The sequence below is a fragment of the Camellia sinensis genome, chromosome 9 (assembly GCF_055761805.1).
Source record: "Camellia sinensis isolate YWXY chromosome 9, ASM5576180v1, whole genome shotgun sequence".
Classification (NCBI taxonomy): Eukaryota; Viridiplantae; Streptophyta; class Magnoliopsida; order Ericales; family Theaceae; genus Camellia; species Camellia sinensis.
The window spans coordinates 69,660,099-69,678,623 of NC_138969.1; the positions used below are offsets into that span (position 1 = coordinate 69,660,099).

Sequence of the window (18,525 nt, forward strand, 5' to 3'; positions counted from 1 at the left end):
GACGTTAAAGGGATTGACGGTGGATCTGTAAATTTGAGTAAAAAGAAAATGAAGAGAGAGAATTGAAGTAGTCGGAGAAGGAGGAGAGACAAAGAATCAATTTCAACAAACAAAGAATTACGTGTGGTACTATCCTTAGAAACTCAACATTGTCCTTATGGACTGCATAATTTGAGTTTAGATCTTCGGCCGCTCTTTCCAGCGGCACTCCTAGCAGCACTACAAAACGACGTCGTTTTGTAGTGAAAAAACGACGTCGTTTTGTTTAGTTGGTTTTTTTTTTCCGAAAAATTCGAATTTCCCGCCTTTCATCTTCGTCCCTTCGTCCCTATCTCCTCTGTTTTGCCCTAACAAACCACGCAGCTGGATAGAGAGAGAGAGAGAGAGAAGAGAGGCGCTGGAGAACAGAGAGAACGATGGTGGACGGAGGCGACGGTAATGGAGAGAGGTTGGCGGAGGGACGCGAGTCCGGCTGTGACGCAACGATGGCGGAGGTATACATGAGTCTCTATATTTCAGTCTCTATATTTCAGTCTATATATTTCAATGATATTTCAATGATATTTCAGATCTTCGATCTCTATATTTCAATGATATTACAAATATGTCAGTCTCTATATTTCAATGATATTTCAGTCTATATTTCAATCTCTGTATTTGGAGTGATTTTTGTTTGGCTGTGACGAGGTATACATGAGTTCAGATCTTCGGTCTATTTCTCTATTTCAGTCTATTTCTCTATTTCAGTCTGTATGTATTTGCAGACATTACAAATATACCAGTGCTATATACAATTTAATTTTTCAGACTAATTTTTCAGACATTACAAATATTAATTTTTCAGACTAATTTCTCTATTTCAGTCGTATCAAATCTAATTTTTCAGACATTACAAAGAGATTGAAAGAGATTGAAATAAGTATGTATTATACCAGTGTATATATACAAATATACTAGTGTATAAAAGATACAAAATAAGTATAAAAGATATCACTGGTATATTTGTATCTTTTATTGAAATAAGTATATGTTATAAATGATATCTTTTATACTTACTTTGATTTGCAGACATTACAAATATACAAATATACCAGTGTATATATTAATTTTTCACATTACCAGTGCTTTGATTTTCAGACATTACAAATATACAAATATACCAATGTATATATTAATTTTTCTCTATACATTTCTCTATATTAATTTTTATATATAATTAAGGATTTATATATAATTAAGGATTTTGTGAATTCATAAATTAGTAATTATAAAGAAGAGTGATTAGTAACTATGATTGATTTTTCAATATCATTTATAACTATGATAGTTATATATAAAAGATATCATTTATAACTATGATCTGGTCCATCATTTCAAAGAGATTTACAAAATTATAAAATAATTAATTTTTCTGTATACATTTCTCTATATTAATTTTTATATATAATTAAGGATTTTGTGAATTCAAAAATTAGTAATTATAAAGAAGAGTGATTAGTAACTATGATTGATTTTTCAATATCATTTATAACTATGATAGTTATATATAAAAGATATCATTTATAACTATGATCTGGTCCATCATTTCAGAGAGATTTACAAAATTATAAAATAAAACTACCTTCATAAACCACTCCCCATAACCTATAAATCGAATTGCAGGTAATCGAAGAAAATAATGTTGTTAATGAGTTGGCTAATTGTGGTTGGAAGCCAAAATTGGGCATGTCATTTGACTCTGAACAAGCTGCATATGATTTTTATAATACCTATGGCGGAAAGGTGGGCTTTAGTATTAAGAAGCTATATGCACACAAGAACAAACATACTAAGGAAATAACTTCACGGATTTTTGTATGTTACAAAGAGGGAACTTGGGGTATTGACAAGCGAGATCCACTAGTAAAATTTCCGAGACAAGAGGTGAGGTGTGGTTGTCGTGCTCGATTTAGTATCAAGTTAGATAGAAATTTAGGAAAATATGTTGCCATTGATTTTGTTGAACATCATAATCATGATCTTGTGCCTCAAGAGTGCATTCATATGTTGCCATCCCAAAGAAAAATATCTACCACCCAAGCAATTGAAGTAGAATTGGCTGCAGAATCTGGAATTCCTCTTAGGTCTGCTTATGAGCTATTTGGTAGGGAATCTGGTGGAAGAGCATCACTTGGCTTCACCAAATTGGACCAAAAAAATTACTTGAGATCGAAGAGACAAAAAGATTTGGAATATGGAGAAGCGGGTAGTGTGTTGCAATACTTTCGTAAGAAAAGTTTAGAAAATCCATCCTTTTATTATGCAGTCCAATTAGATTGTGAAGAGCAAATAAGTAACATATTTTGGGCGGATGCACAAATGATAATGGACTATGCTCAATTTGGTGATGTAGTGACCTTTGACACTACTTACAAATTAAATAATGAACATAGACCTTTTAGAACCTTTGTTGGATTTAATCATCATCGAGAAACTGTTGTATTCGGTGCAGCGTTGATGTATGATGAGACTGCCAAATCATTCACATGGTTGTTTCAGATTTTTTTGGAGGCAATGTCAAACAAAGCTCCAAAAACTATTTTCACCGATCAAGATGCTGCGATGGCTAAGGCCATTCCCATTGTCATGCCTGGTACAAACCATCGACTTTGTACATGGCATTTGATGCAAAATGCTGTGAAGCATGTGAGTTCCCTCTTTCAAGATGTTGGGGTAAAGGGTGTCTTTTCAAAATTTATGCATCAAATTGATGATGAAGAAGAATTCAAAATACAATGGGACCAAATGCTTCATAGGTATGATGCACACAACAATCATTGGTTGGCGCAAACTTTTGGTGTGAAGGAGAAATGGGATGGCCATATATTATGAATTCTTGGGCAGCTGGAATGAGTACTACTCAACTAAGTGAATCATTCAATGCATTTTTGAAGGATTATCTCAATTGTGATCATAACTTGATGGAATTTTTCAAGCATTTTGAGAGGGTGCTCTATGACAAAAGGTATAAAGAATTGGAAGCCGAGTATAATTTGTGTCAAAAATTGCCAAGGGTTGTCATTTCAACTGTGATGTTAAAGCAAATGGCAGATGTTTACACCAAAACAATTTTTGAGGAATTCCAAAATGAGTACGTGCAGTCCATTGAAGCGTCCATTGTAGGCACTATTCATGATGGTGAGAGTACCATATTCACAATTCAAACGGATGTAGATGGAAAAAAAGATAAGAATGTGACAATGGATAGAGATGGTTTTTTGAGTTGTAGTTGCAAGAAGTTTGAAGTGAAGGGCATGGTGTGTCAACATTGTTTAAAGGTGCTTAGAGAGATAATCAATGCAAAGGACCTTCCTGCACAATACATACTCAAACGATGGACTAAAAAAGCAAGGGCTGAAACTGTGAAAGATAGGCGTGGGTATGATGTGAAGGCTGATGTCAAACTACATCAAAGCGACCGATATAGGTCATTGATGAATATGTTTAGAGCTATAGCAAGTAGAGCCGCCGAAAGTGAAGAAACTTATAATTTGTCACTTGCAAAAGCTGAAGAACTGAGTGTCATGGTTGAAGACAAATTAAGTGTGCACACTTCTGGTCAAGTGGAGATCACTGAATTCAAAAATTCCTCAGCTAACACATGCCCACAGAGTGATGAAGTAGATTGTCCAATCCAAGCCAAGGGACTGAAGAAAAGACAAGCAACTACTAAGGGAAGAAGGAGGATCAAGGGCGGGATAGAAAAATATATTGCGAAGAAGAAAAGAATGCAATCTAAGCAGGTAATTAATTGAAGTTATGTCTGATTGTTATGTGTTATCAATTTTGTGTTATGTGTGTTACGAAAATAATTTATTAAATAATTTGGTTGTTTGCAGGGTGATAGTTTTTGTACTCTTGAAGGTCAATATGAGCCTCCTGTTGCCATGGGTAATATTTCTAGTCAGGTAATTTTTACTATTATGTGCAACATTGTATTAATTTGATGGATTGATTATTCTTGCAACTAGTAGCGTTATATTGATTATTTTTGGTCTTTTGTGATGCACGTAGGATGGTTCTTTTTCTACTTATCAAGGTCAATCTCAACCTTCTTCCGACATGGGTAATCATTCGATACAGGTAATATTTAATTTAGGGTGTTTACCTTTGACATGCATAGACGTTAGGGAAATTGAACCTCATACGGAATTATGAACTTTGTCTTATTCTTTGCTTTATGTTGGTTTACGTTAGGGTGTTTACACTCCACAAGGTCAATCTCGACCTCCTATTGCCATGGGTAATATTTCTAGTCAGGTAATTTTTACTATTGTGTGCAACATTCTATTAATTTGATGGATTGATTATTCTTGCAACTAGTAGCGTTATATTGATTATTTTTGGTCTTTTGTGATGCACGTAGGATGGTTCTTTTTCTACTTATCAAGGTCAATCTCAACCTTCTTCCGACATGGGTAATCATTCGATACAGGTAATATGTAATTTAGGGTGTTTACATTTGACATGCATAGACGTTAGGGAAATTGAACCTCATACGGAATTATGAACTTTGTCTTATTCTTTGCTTTATGTTGGTTTACTTTAGGGTGTTTACACTCCACAAAGTTAATCTCGACCTCCTTTTGCCATGGGTAGTAATTATGTTGAGGTAATATCACATATTGTTTGTTTTTTAACATGAAAATGCATTATGAATTTTTTTTAAAATGCATTGTCTTATTCTTTGCTTTATGTTGGTTTACTTTAGGGTGTTTACACTCCACAAGGTCAATCTCGACCCCCTTTTGCCATGGGTCGTAGTAATTACGTTCAGGTAATATTTCATATTGTATGTTTTTTAAAATTAAAATACATTTTTATTTTTTTTGATGGACATTCTTCTTTTATTTGTGTTGGTTTACTTTAGGGTCATGGTCGCGAATCCCAATCTCAACTTTCTTTTGCCATGTGTCATACTAATTATGCCGAGGTAATATTCATATTGTATGTTTTGTAAAATGAAAATACATTATTACTATTTTTCATTTCATACTTTATTTTTTTACGTTGGTTTACTTTAGGGTGATGGTCGTGCAACCTATATTTCTCAACCTCAATCCCAATCTCGACCTCAGTCCCAATCTCAACCTTCATTTGCCATGGGTCGTACAAGTGTACATCATGTCATGTATCCTACATATGATGTGAGTTGTAATTGGTTACATACTTTACATTGAAAATGTCGTATAGATTCTAAAAAAAGTTTAATACATGTATCACTATTTCAGGGAAATAACACGCCTCAGTCAATGCCGCCTGATTCAATGCCTTTACTGTATCCCACTCCGACATCGTTTCAGAAATTGCTTCGAGATAGTACTGCAGTCCAACTGTCACAAGCCTCACATAGTCCTGCTGACAGTCGTGTGGATGGACATCCCTGGAAGGCTTGCACTGAACGATGATGTTATTATATTTGTGGATTTGGGTGTATTTTTTTTTATGTTCGGTGGGATTTGGATATTTGTGATGGACAATTTTTTGTATGTATTTGTAATGTTTTGTGGGATTTGTATAATTTTTATGGATATATTTTTTATGTATTTGTAATGTTTTGTGGGGTTTGTATAATTTTTATGGATATATTTTTTTTGTATTTGTAATGTTTAGTGGGATTTGAATTTTTTTTATGGACATTTTTTATTACACCCAAGAAGGGGTGAGAGTTTAGTATTAACGTATTCATGTTTGGTGGGATTTGAATGTTTGCGTACATTTTTTATTACACCCAAGAACGATGATGTTTTTTTACTTCACATGATAAATTTTTCATTAATACGGTCAGAATCCTTTGTTTGATTCATAGTTTACTTTGTTTTTCCATTCAATTTTTTGTACTGGTTGGACTGTCCACTTAATTGTGGTAATCTTCATGTTATGGTTTCCATTATAATTCTTCAAACGCCATTTTTCACATTTGTTTAAAAATGTAATTTCTAGAATTGTTTAGTTTACATTCTTAAAAAAAAAAATGGGTGTTTTGTTCACGAGTAATTTGAAAGCATTTTATGCATGTTATAAAAGTGCACCGCTTTAAACTTTGCATGCCATATGATACCAATTCTCACAATTGGGGTATTGAAAATAAGAATGGAGATGTGTAATGCTTTAGTTTGGATGACATCATTAAAAACTAAAATCAATGTTTCTATGTCAATTTGAATTTTAAAATTTCCTGTTTTGATTACACCCTGTAATGTAATGGACAGGTTGAACTTATTTCCGGTTATTTACTATTTTCAGTACACCCTGTAATGTAATGGACATGTTTGATTTTATTTCCTGTTTTGATTACACCCTGTAATGGAGAAAATACACTTATTCCCTATTTTCATTACACCCTGTAACGGACAGGTTGAACATAATCATAACCATACAAAGTGCACAACATAACCATACAAATTGATTACACAGATTACACAGCTCTGCTGGACAAAATGAACAAAATAACCAAGTGCCATTACATAACCATATAACCATACAAAATTAACAAGTCCAGTTAACCATACAAAGATATAGTTTACCTAACCACATAACCATACAACCTGCCACTAGCTGCCATGGGTCGCGAAGATTACAAAAATATTACATTTTTATAACTAACACAATCCCAATTACAAGCAAGATACACAACCCATAAATACGACTTGAATTTTGATTTATGTCTGTTTCCAACTTAAGCATCTTCGCCCTTATAAATTGCAGTTCTTCGCTTTGAAATCGAAGTTGTTCATTCATAAGTCGAAGTTGTTGTTCGATGACAGTTGACATATTTTCCATTTGCACTACTCCTTTACGTCTACCTTGTGAATTTGTAGGCAAGCACCATCCCATAAAATCGCCGCAATTTTTACAACAATAAAATAATTTGTTTCTGTTTTGTTCCGTCTCCGAAATTTGAATAGTTGCTTTCTTATGACATTTAGGGCAATTTCTGTTGTTGAACGTCAACTGATCTGAGGTACCTCCGCTAACAGTTGAACTTGACATATGCAAAATTATGCACACAATTCATAGTAAAGTTATATACACATTCAACTTCAATCATATCATTCCTACATACACCTACTTTTCAATCTTTTGGTTTTTGAAAAGTAACAGATAAGTAACTTCACCACCACACAGTAAAGTATAATTTTTTTTCTTTGTTATAATTGTTATAAACCAAGCATGAATAACTTTTTGCACTGGTTATTCACAATGTTTAATGCAAGTATTTTTGCTTTTCATATATTGTATTTCCCTGAAATAAAAAACAAAGGGGTGCTAATCTTGTGTCTTTGGAGAACAGTTACTTATAGTGTTTCCAGTTTGTCCTTTTTATGTTCATTTTAATAAGTAATATCTGTCTGTATTCGGTACTGCATTTAACACATTGTTGTGTTTGTTCATCCCTGTCACTGAAGAACCATGCCATCAGGAGAGCTGATATGGAGAGGAGGGTTGTGGAGACACTATATCCAACATGCAATGCTAATAAGTAAAACAATAGTCTCTTGAGTTGGATCATGGATAAGCTCTTGATGAAAAGAGATGTTGACAGAAAGTCTGAAAGTTTGGATTCAAAATCATTTTTGTTTCCTTGGCATCTGATCAAAGCATTGGATAATGATCTCTTTATTTTTAACTGAAGGTAAAAAATAATTAAAATAATCACTAATTATTTTTTATCTCTCAAAAAATAAACAGTTGCTAGTTTCTCTTGTTCCAACTTCATCTATATGAATTTTCTCGCAATAATCTCGTAGATTAATATAGTTTTCATTTCATGCTTACTAAGTGTCTGGCGGGGAAATTTGCTGATGCATGTTATTTGGAAACACACACCTTTGACATGTACTGGAAATGTGTAGGAAGTGAATTGCTTCCTGTATATTTTTTGAAATATTGAAGTCACTTGGACTAACCGCAGTGGTGTTACTTAGTTAACAACATGTCTCAGTAATCACTAACACCTGAATGATCTTTAAAAATTCATTTTTTAGGTTTTGAAATGTCTAGATCACGCCAAAGGTAAATGCCCCTTGCACACAAAATATGTTACTTATCTGTTAGCAGTGGTTGACATGTTACTTTTTAAATATCATTTGATTTAAAAAGTGAACTTGTATATTATTTTTTAAAAAAAGTAATCAATAAAAAATACATAGTTCTATGTGGCAAAATGATAGTCATATTGGGAATGGACATATAAGAGTGAGCCGTATTCGGTGACTTCTTTAATGACGATAGACTTCCATATATGAGACCATCTTGAATGGTAGTTTGGAAAATGGCTCCTATGTAATTATAATGTGATTCACTTCAATGTACTTGTTTACTATTGTATGTTACAAATCGCATCATTTTCTTCAATATGTGATATCCTACCAATGTGAATGCAACAATGCTTTGGTTTTTTCCACTATTGTAGGATAGGACTACCAGGTTTGGGTTAGGTGACTTTGAGAATAACATAAATTTATTAAAAATTTAAAAACTACTTGAATTTGAGAATTTAGAACAATGTGGTGCATTTGTAATGTCTACAGGTTATAGGAGCATACTTTGACAAACTTGAGTCAAATTCATTTGCAGTTTACTCAATTACAGTGATAGATGCAGATGAAAAATGATTATCATACTACTTTATTTTCTAGTTATCTATTCTGTAATAGAAAGAAATCTATGTTCAACTGAAATATGTTCTGAGAAATAAGAATTTGTTTCTCAAACTCTGTTCATCAAACTCTGTTCTTAAATATGCAGATGCAGATGAAATAGATTCTGTTCTTAAATATGTTAAGAAATATGAGCATGGAATTCTGTTTCTCAAACTCTGTTCATCAACCATTGTCCGAATGGAATCTATGAAACATTGTCCTATTTCTCAAACTCTGTTCATCAACCATTGTCCTATTTCTCAAACTCTGTTTTATTTCAACATATTTAAGAACAGAATCTATGGAATCTATGTTCATCAACCATTGTCCGAATCTATGTTCATCAACCAAAAAGAGTATGGGCAAAAAAATCTATGGAAAATCTATGGAAAATCGAGTTTTATTTCAACATATTTAAGAACAGAATCTATGGAATCTATGTTCATCAACCATTGTCCGAATCTATGTTCATCAACCAAAAAGAGTATGGGAAAAAAAATCTATGGAAAATCTATGGAAAATCGAAAGGGAAAAATCGAAAAGAATGGAAAGGGAGACAAACGAACCTCGTTCTTCCAGATCGTCCAGATCTTCTCCTCTCCTTCGTGTCGTCCTGTATCGTCGCCTCACTCTTCCAGATCGTCCAGCTCTTCTCCTCTCCTTCGTGTCTCCTTCGTGTCCTCTGTCTAGGGTTCAAAAATGGAAAGGGGAAAGGTGAATACGAAGAAAAGAAAGGAAAAAAAATATATATATATATATATACAAAACGGCGTCGTTTTGTAGTGCTGCTGGGAGTGCCGCTGGAAAGAGCTGCCAAAGATCTGAACTCGCATAATTTAGCACGTAAGGTTTTAGACAAAAGAAATTCAAAATTGGACTAATAGGGAGCGCCGTATATGGCTACGCCCACGTGATTATGCTCCTTTGACCAAATTAGCCTCATGATTGCACATATCCATCAAATCCCCAAATCTGCCACTTCATACATTTGTTAAACTAACAAGCTTTGAGTCACCAACTACCCACGTGACAATCTCTCATTGGTTTGTCATTTTAGTACAACACAAGTATAATAATCATAATTTTTATAATTTTAAGTGTGCGACCGCACTTATATCCATCCTTGACCAGCATGTCAAAAGGAGTCTCCTTGTACAATCATCATCTTTTGTGACTGAAACAGAGCAACAACAGTAATTTGAATAGTTGAAACCTCAAAAAGAAATTGGTTAACACAACGTGAACAGAAAGAAAGAAGGTCGGTTCAAACAAACACCATTGGATTTTTTCAGTGTTTCTTCTGCTACTTGCTTACTCTAGTGTATGTGTTTCTGTTTCAAAAAAACACAGAAAACTTATTTAGAAATTGTTTCCAAATACTAATTTTTTGAAATATTTTGTGAAACAACCCACTTTTTAGCAAACATTATAAAGTTATTTTTAAATTTTCGAAATCAACTTTTGTACAACAATCAAAAAAAAATTGGGTTTTTGAACTTTTCTTAATTTGTTTAAAACAAAAAATAAAAATAAAAATAAAAAGGTTTCCTAAATTATGTATGTCTTATTGTCACAAATAGTTTGGAATCATGCACTGTGAATCTAAATTCCAGTTCCAAGAAAATAGGGACAAAAGAAAAGGTTTTTAATTGTTACTTCTTTTTCCTAATTTTTTCTATTTCAAAGAAAGCCAATAATCTTATAGATTGATTAGAAATGTTTCCCACCAGTTAACCAGTGACAGCAAATGTATATGCAGATCAAAGTTGTTAAAATCGAGATCCTACATTAGATTGTTAGAGGTGTTTATAGGATCGGATCGTAGTATCTGTTAATACCATAAATCTGCAATTTTTATTATTATTTATTATTTATATAATTGCAGGACACGTGGCATCCCCATATTCATTTGGAAGTTAAAAGAAGTTATAGAGATAATGGAGAATATGAAGGACAAAGTGGATGAGTGGGAGGACAAAGTGGATGAGTGGAAGGGCACATGGCAAGACAAGAATGAAGATGGAAGAAATGGGTAGTTACTAAATAGTTATTGCTGTATTTTTTCTTCTATAAATAGCCATTAATGGCTACATTGTAAAGGATCCAGAACTTAAATCAAAGACACTTGATTTCAATATTTCTTGTCATTTTCCTTATCTTAGGAGTAGTTTAACATAGATTTATATTTCGAAGCATTTATTTTCAGCATTTCCATTTCGAAGCATTTTATGCACTTTCTTTTCGAAGCATAGGAGTAGAGGTAAGTAATTATTACTTCGATTGTTCACTCAATCATCTTTCTCCGTCCCTTTTCTTCTTTTACTTTTTCTTTTCTCTACACTTGGCAAATTTGAAGTCCTCTTCGTTGAGGCAAAAAAACCGTCAACACAATCGCTTGATAATTGGCTTAAATTTAATCTGTAAGGATTTTTTAATCCTTGCTGGCACACTCGCATTTATGATATTTTTCTTCGTAGGAAAAATAAGCCAACATTTTTTGGCACGCCCAGTGGGACAGCCAAGTGTAAGAAATGACAAACTATTTGGATTTCGCCATTCGAACTTGTCAATATGAAATATATTGGCGTGAAAGAGAAATTTTGGATCTTCAAGAAGAGATCCATTTTCTTGATGAAATAAACTTTCATCCCTTACAATATTATTTGGTGGAAGAAAAAAGACACCATTTAATTGGAGAAATTCATCAACTTGATATGGAAATTCGCCAATGGAATGATGAGTTATCAACTCTCACTACCAAGTCTTTAACTGAGGCTTTTATGGCCGGAATTGGTGAATTTTTTCAGAATTTTTTCATGGTTAAAAATAGCAAAAGCAAAGAGTTGATTTCATCAATGGCTCGAGGGGTTCAAGAGTCCGTTTTAAAAGAGCCAAATTATGAAATTAACACAACGAAAGAGCATGTTCTTGAGCCAAATTTGGCTAAGAATGATGTTCCATGTATGACTCGAGGGGTCCAAAAACCAAATTTTAGAGAGTCAAGTCATGAAAATAATATATCTATGGGTGATTTTCATAAGCCATTAATGGCTAACATGGAAAAACAACCCACTTTGCCAACTAATTATGAAAACCTATTCGGCAAAAGTCATGTTTTTAAAACAAACATGGTCAAGAATAATGAACAAGCCACTGTTCATGAATTCAAAATTTTTGATATTTTTCAAAATGTCAAAAAGTATAAATTTTCATGGTCACACTATACCATGACTTTTGGTGTTCAAAATCCTTTTTGGATTTGTGGTTCACATCAAAATATAATTATGATGATGTGGCTAATAAAATTAACAAATTGTTCTTATGAGTTCGAAGCACTAAGAACAAGGGATGACCATTTAAAATGCATGAACTTGGCTAGAAAAATCCTGTGCATTTAAATAAATGGTTGAGAATGGCTTATCTTTTCAAATTTATGGCCAGTTGTTTGTATGTACACAATCAAAGCATCGAAGATACATTCGAAGCATCAAGAGTTGTCTCGAAGGTTGATTACTTCACATTCGAAGCTGTATAAAGCTTTGAAGATACATTCGAAACATCAAGAGTTGTTTCGAAGGTTGATTACTTCACCTTCGAAACTGTATAAAACTTTGAAAACTTTCGAAATGTGTACATCTCTTCAAATATATGTAAAATGACAATTAATTAGTTGTCGAATAATGCCTGTTTTTGGCATCATAAGTTGGCTCGAAGAACAACAGTTTTGGTGTCTTCGAAGAATTAATAATTGGTTCGAAACACAAAATTAATATTTCCATTAATTATGTGTGAACCAGAACATATAAGTTTTGAATAAACCACAATGGTTGGCCAAAAACAGTTTCGAAAGCCGTTTTGCCATAAGTTTCTTCGAAAGCCGTTTTGCCATAATTTTGTAAGCTTCGAAGCACTCTATCTTGCATCAACAACAGCTTCGAAGAAATAACAATGGTGGTTGTGAACCTTCGAAGCTTTGTCGAGTATTTTTGAGGATGTAATTCGTTTTTTGTCGGTTCCATCGACCTTCGAAGAATGATTTTAGTCCTTTATATCACTTTCGAAGCTTGTTACTAGTAATAATTCGAGTCATCTAGTCATAATTTCATACTCATTCGAAGCACTTTATTGGTGTTGTTACATCATTCGAAGCACTTTGCTGCTTAGGTTAGTCATGTGCTTGGTTCGGCCCTTCAAAAATTCAAATAAACATAATTTTTAAGGGCCGCGGGGGGTAATGTTAGCACCATAAATCTGCAATTTTTATTATTATTTATATAATTGCAGGACACGTGGCATCCTCTTATTCATTTGGAAGTCAAAAGAAGTTATAGAGATAATGGAGAATATGAAGGACAAAGTGGATGAGTGGGAGGACAAAGTGGATGAGTGGAAGGACACATGGCAAGACAAGAATGAAGATGGAAGAAATGGGTAGTTACTAAGTAGTTATTGCTGTATTTTTTCTTCTATAAATAGCCATTAATGGCTACATTGTAAAGGATCCAGAACTTAAATCAAAGACACTTGATTTCAATATTTCTTGTCATTTTCCTTATCTTAGGAGTAGTTTAACATAGATTTATATTTCGAAGCATTTATTTTCAGCATGTCCATTTCGAAGCATTTTATGCACTTTCTTTTCGAAGCATAGGAGTAGAGGTAAGTAATTATTACTTCGATTGTTCACTCAATCATCTTTCTCCGTCCCTTTTCTTCTTTTACTTTTTCTTTTCTCTACACTTGGCAAATTTGAAGTCCTCTTCGTTGAGGCAAAAGAACCGTCAACACAATCGCTTGATAATTGGCTTGAATTTAATCTGTAAGGATTTTTCAATCCTTGCTGGCACGCTCACATTTATGATATTTTCCTTCGTAGGAAAAATAAGCCAACAGTATCGGATCGAAAATTGTAAGATCCTATTGAAAAAGGCAAATTATGTAATAATTTAATTTAAATAAACATTTCTTAAAAGATATACACAAAATAAGCCTATATTCTACTAAAAAGACGTGAAGATACTGTGAAACATATAATACTCCATGTAAAATGTAAATATAATAGTACATAAGAGAAAACTTAATAGTAAAAGTTTTGCATTTCAATAAAAAAGATAGTGAAGAAGAAGAATTTTATAACATAATACTTACAATATGCATAAAAAGTGAAGAAACAATATTTAACAGAGTCGAATATGAAAATAAATTGAGAAGTTAAAAGAGCGGCTTGACTGAATGATAAGGTTTGTCATTAGAATCCCTTGTGGAGCGGGTTCAAGTCACGAAAATTGTCTCTCCAAAAATTAGGATAAAGTTGCAATCAATTTACCCTCCTTAGACCCCACTAAAGCTAAGTTTGTTTTCTAGACTACTTAGTTTTCTTAAATTGGTATTATATTTTTTTGGGTGAATAAAATTGGTATTATATTAAATGTTTGTTTCCTAGTTTGTTTATTAAACTCAAGCTATTTTTTTTTAATATTAATTTGGAGTACATAAATTGATATTTAGATAACAAATATAAAATTTACAATAAAATAGAGTACATAATACAAAACAGGACTTACAAATTGGATCGGATAGGATCGGGTTCAGATCGAGATTCCACGATCCTATAAGATCTTATTACCAGGATCGAAAAATCCTACTTATAAGAGATTTTTTACACGATCCGAGTCGATTGTGCACAAATAAATTATAAAATTATAAGATCATAAGATCTGAATCGAAATTCTGATAACCATGATGCAGATGTCATTTCACTCACAAAGTTGCTTTTGTCTCACTCTGTAAATTACTTCTTAGACATACATGCTCATGTTCCTTTGCCCAAAAACAATTCCTAAGTTGGTTGAGCATACTCGTATCCAATTGTGCTATTTTTTTTATCAATAAAGTTTTTTTTTTGTTTTAAAAAAAAAAAAAAACAAGTTGGTTGGTGCGTGATTTTCAGTGACCATCTCCCACCAAATTATAATCTAAAAAAATTAATAATTGAAAAATAAAAATCAGAAGTCTTTTCCCTAAATTTTATATAATTAGTTTTTTTTAACTTATTTAAATTATTTCTACATGATAAAGTATAAATAAAAATTATACTAAACAGTCTGACACAAATTCTAAAAATAAATTTTTTAAAAATTTATAAACAGTTCATAAAAGTTAGACCAAACAACCCCTATCCACCAATGGTTTTTTCTTTTTTTTTTTTTTTTTTGAGAAATACTAGAAAACCCTCCTCAATTTATCTCCAAATTCACTGCAAATGGCATGACAAGAACACTGTTTCTTTGTTTGGTCTAGTTTTTAGAAAACAGTTTTTAAAAAAATCTATTTTTTTATTTTTTATATTTTAATGTTTTCAACGAATTTCTTTAATATTTTAAGAAATTTCTTTAATTTTTAGACACACCTAACATAAATACATTTAAAAATATAATATTTGTGAAAAAATCTTTAAAAAATATACTAAATTCCAAAAAATACAATCAAAAAAATTTATGAAATTCAATACATTTTTCGTATTTTTGTGTATTTATTAATTTTTTAAAATATTTTTTACAAATATTTTACTATTTAGATACATCTAAGTTGTTGGAAAATTTATAAAGAGGTGGTTGTGAATTGAAATAGACGCCATTTTGAATGAAAGGGTATAACCTTTCATGGTGTCTTTTTGTTTTAAAGGAAGGGTCAAACCTCCATTTGAATGAAAGGGTGCAAACCTTTCATGGTGTCTCTTTATTTTAAAGGAATAGGTATGTCCCTTCTTCATACATTTTCTATTCAAATTGAATAGGTGCCAACAAAGCCTATATAAAGGCAGCCCCATTCCAATTTTGAGGGATCCGAAAAATTCAGTCTGAAATTCTTGTCTCTTTGTTGTCCATTTTCTTTTAGTGCATTATTCTTCATATAAAATATTAGGAATAAATTTTAGAGAGTTATAGAACACAAGGTTCTAGTTCGTTGGACAAATTTGTTTGAAGTGCTTTTACAAATTTGTGAAGATCATTGTACCCTGGGAGATAGAAGCCACTCAACCGTAAGCACCGTAGCGGGGCGAATCTGTCTTAAGGACAGAGTGTCACACACTCGACTTGGTCTTAATTTTAATTCGATTCGATAAATAAATCCGGTATGTTATTTATTTATTTTGTTTTGATTTTATTTCAAGTTATTTTATTTATACAGAAGATTGTTCCAACAATCTTAAGACAGATTCGAATTATTTTGTTTACAGAATTTTTCGTTTGTTTCCTTTTTTTTCATTCTTCGTAAATAATTTCGAAAGAAAATTATTTTCTGTGGATTTACAAAATAATATTCTAGTTGAAAAAATAAATAGTGATTATATGCTATTTGACAGATAGTAGTAATATATTATCTCTTTTCTTTGACAACAATTAGTAGTACGATACTGGTGTCATTAACAATTCAGAATATATTTTTGTGGAATTTTTCAGAAATTAATTTTGGGTTTTAGAAATTATTCTCTGAGTTTTCATTACTTAAAATTCTGTTTTAGTATTTTAATTATTGAAGTGCTATAGAAATTAATTTTCTATGTGGAATTAATTTGGTTGAATAAAATTTTATTTTATTTCCAAATTAATTGAAAAATAAAAGTTATTTTCTTATTTCTTTTATTTTACAGAATTTAATTTTTTGTGTGGAATTAATTTGGTTAAATAAAATTTTATTTTATTTCCAAATTAATTGAAAAATAAAAGTTATAGTTTTTATTTCTTTTATTTTACAGAATTTATTTTTCTGTGTGGAATTAATTTGTTTAAATAAAATTTTATTTTATTTTCAAATTAATTGGAAAATAAAAGTTACATTCTTGTTTCTTTTATTTTTACAGAATTTAATTATGTGAATTTGGTTTAATATTCTGTGTAGTGAAAATTTTAATTATAAATTTTTTTTATAAATTAGAATTGATGGCTACTGAAACAAATGTCCAAACAAGTACTACTGTGGTGGCTGCAATTGCACCAACCCCCTCTTCTGTGATGACAGTACCAATAAATCATGGAGAGAAGCTAGAGAAGTTCTCAGGAACTGACTTTAAAAGATGGCAACAGAAAATGTTGTTCTATCTTACAACTCTGAACCTGGCTCGTTTTCTCCATGAAGATGCTCCTATCCTGAAAGAGGATGAAACCGACCGGCAAGTGGTTGTTGCGGTTGATGCTTGGAAACATGCTGATTTCCTTTACCGGAACTACGTCTTGAACGGACTTGACAACACATTATACAACGTCTACAGTCCAATCAAGACAGCAAAGGAACTTTGGGAATCGTTAGAGAAAAAGTATAAACGGAAGATGCCGGCTCAAAGAAATTTGTGGTTGGCAGATTCTTGGATTTGTAATGGTTGATTCAAAAACTGTGATCAGCCAAGCTCAAGATTTCCAACTCATTCTGCATGACATTCATGCAGAAGACATGTCTCTCAGTGAATCCTTCCAAGTTGCAGCCTTAATTGAAAAATTACCAAAAGGCTGGAAGGAGTTCAAGAACTACCTCAAACACAAGCGCAAAGAAATTTCTATGGACGAATTAATTGTGCGTTTGAGAATTGAGGAGGGCAACCGCAATTCTGAAAAGTGGGCTGGTAAGTATCCTATGGAGTCTAAGGCAAATGTGGTGGAACATGCTTCAAAAATCAAAAAACGAAAGTCTTCTGGAGAAAGTTCATCACAAGGCTCTAAAGGGGGGATAATAAAAAGTACAAGTTTAATGGCAAATGTTGCATCTGTGACAAAGAGGGACATCGGGCCAAAGATTGCCGTAGCAAAGGCAAAAGTAAAAGAAGAACAAGCAAGAAGCCTGCTTAAGCCCACATGACTGAAGTGGACAATATTTCCAATGGTATAGATGATATCAATCTTTCTGCAGTTGTTTCCGAGGCAAATCTTGTCGGAAATCCTAAAGCATAGTGGGTGGACACTGGTGCTACTCGCCATATTTGTGCCGACAAAAAGATGTTCACATCTTATTCTATAGTGGACAATGGTGAAAACTTTTTATGGGCAACTCCTCAACTTCCAAAGTTGAGTGACAAGGAAAGATTGTACTCAAGATGACATTTGGAAAGGAACTCACTCTCAACAATGTGCTGCATGCACCAGACATTTGCAAGAATTTAGTGTCTGGATCTTTGTTGAGTAAGAATGGGTTTAGGCTAGTTTTTGAAAGTGACAAGTTTGTACTTACCAAAAACGGGATGTATGTAGGAAAATGTTACATGTCTGATGGCCTTTTCAAGTTAAATGTAATGACCGTTGTACCCTCAGTTATTAATAATACTATATCTTCTTCTTACTTGCTTGAGTCTTCAAATTTATGGCATGGTAGACTAGGATATGTTAATTATGGATCTTTGCGTAGATTAATTAATATGCAATGTTTACCTAAATTTAACATTGATTCAAATCATAAATGTGAAGTTTGCGTTGAGGCAAAATTATCTAAAACTCCTTTTCATTCAATTGAAAGAAGTACGGAACCACTTGAATTAATTCATAGTGACATTTGTGATTTTAAATCAATTCAAACTAGAGGTAGGAAAAAGTATTTTATCACTTTTATAGACTATACTAAATATAGCTATGTTTATTTAATTCGAACCAAAGATGAAGCTTTGGAAACTTTCATTCAATATAAGAATGAAGTTGAAAATTAACTTGGTAAGAAAATCAAGAAACTTAGAAGTGATAGAGGTGGTGAATATGAATCACCTTTTGGTGAGTTTTGTAAAGAACATGGAATAATTCATCAAACCACCGCTCCTTACTCACCTCAGCAAAATGGAATTGCTGAGAGAAAAAATAGG

General features: G+C 32.4%; 2 protein-coding genes, 1 long non-coding RNA gene and 1 pseudogene across 5 annotated transcripts; all 4 read left to right on the forward strand.

Annotated features, from left to right (window-relative positions):
• The first annotated feature begins 485 nt into the window (after positions 1 to 485).
• LOC145799522 (protein FAR1-RELATED SEQUENCE 5 pseudogene) lies at positions 486 to 2,871 on the forward strand (annotated as a pseudogene).
• On the forward strand, positions 2,868 to 3,663 carry LOC145799523 (protein FAR-RED IMPAIRED RESPONSE 1-like). The gene is made up of 2 exons (XM_082889114.1): positions 2,868 to 3,566; positions 3,634 to 3,663. Exons 1-2 carry the CDS (start codon positions 2,868 to 2,870, stop codon positions 3,661 to 3,663), a joined length of 729 nt encoding a protein of 242 aa, XP_082745240.1.
• A 17-nt stretch (positions 3,664 to 3,680) lies between these two features.
• Positions 3,681 to 4,300, forward strand: LOC145799116 (uncharacterized). Of its 2 annotated transcripts, XR_014341134.1 has the most exons (4): positions 3,681 to 3,782; positions 3,879 to 3,947; positions 4,054 to 4,122; positions 4,237 to 4,300. It is a non-coding gene; the product is annotated as an uncharacterized LOC145799116 (long non-coding RNA). The 2 variants fall into 2 exon arrangements; XR_014341133.1 differs by lacking the exon at positions 4,237 to 4,300 and having other exon boundaries at positions 3,687 to 3,782; positions 4,054 to 4,200.
• A 317-nt stretch (positions 4,301 to 4,617) lies between these two features.
• LOC114278674 (uncharacterized) lies at positions 4,618 to 5,768 on the forward strand. Of its 2 annotated transcripts, XM_082888662.1 has the most exons (5): positions 4,618 to 4,651; positions 4,751 to 4,816; positions 4,910 to 4,972; positions 5,064 to 5,186; positions 5,271 to 5,758. In XM_082888662.1, the coding sequence occupies exons 1-5, from the start codon at positions 4,631 to 4,633 to the stop codon at positions 5,445 to 5,447; spliced, it is 450 nt and encodes a 149-aa protein (XP_082744788.1). In that variant the 5' UTR covers positions 4,618 to 4,630; the 3' UTR covers positions 5,448 to 5,758. The 2 variants fall into 2 exon arrangements, with proteins under 2 accessions (XP_082744788.1, XP_082744789.1); XM_082888663.1 differs by lacking the exon at positions 5,064 to 5,186 and having other exon boundaries at positions 5,271 to 5,768.
• Positions 5,769 to 18,525: the final 12,757 nt, after the last annotated feature.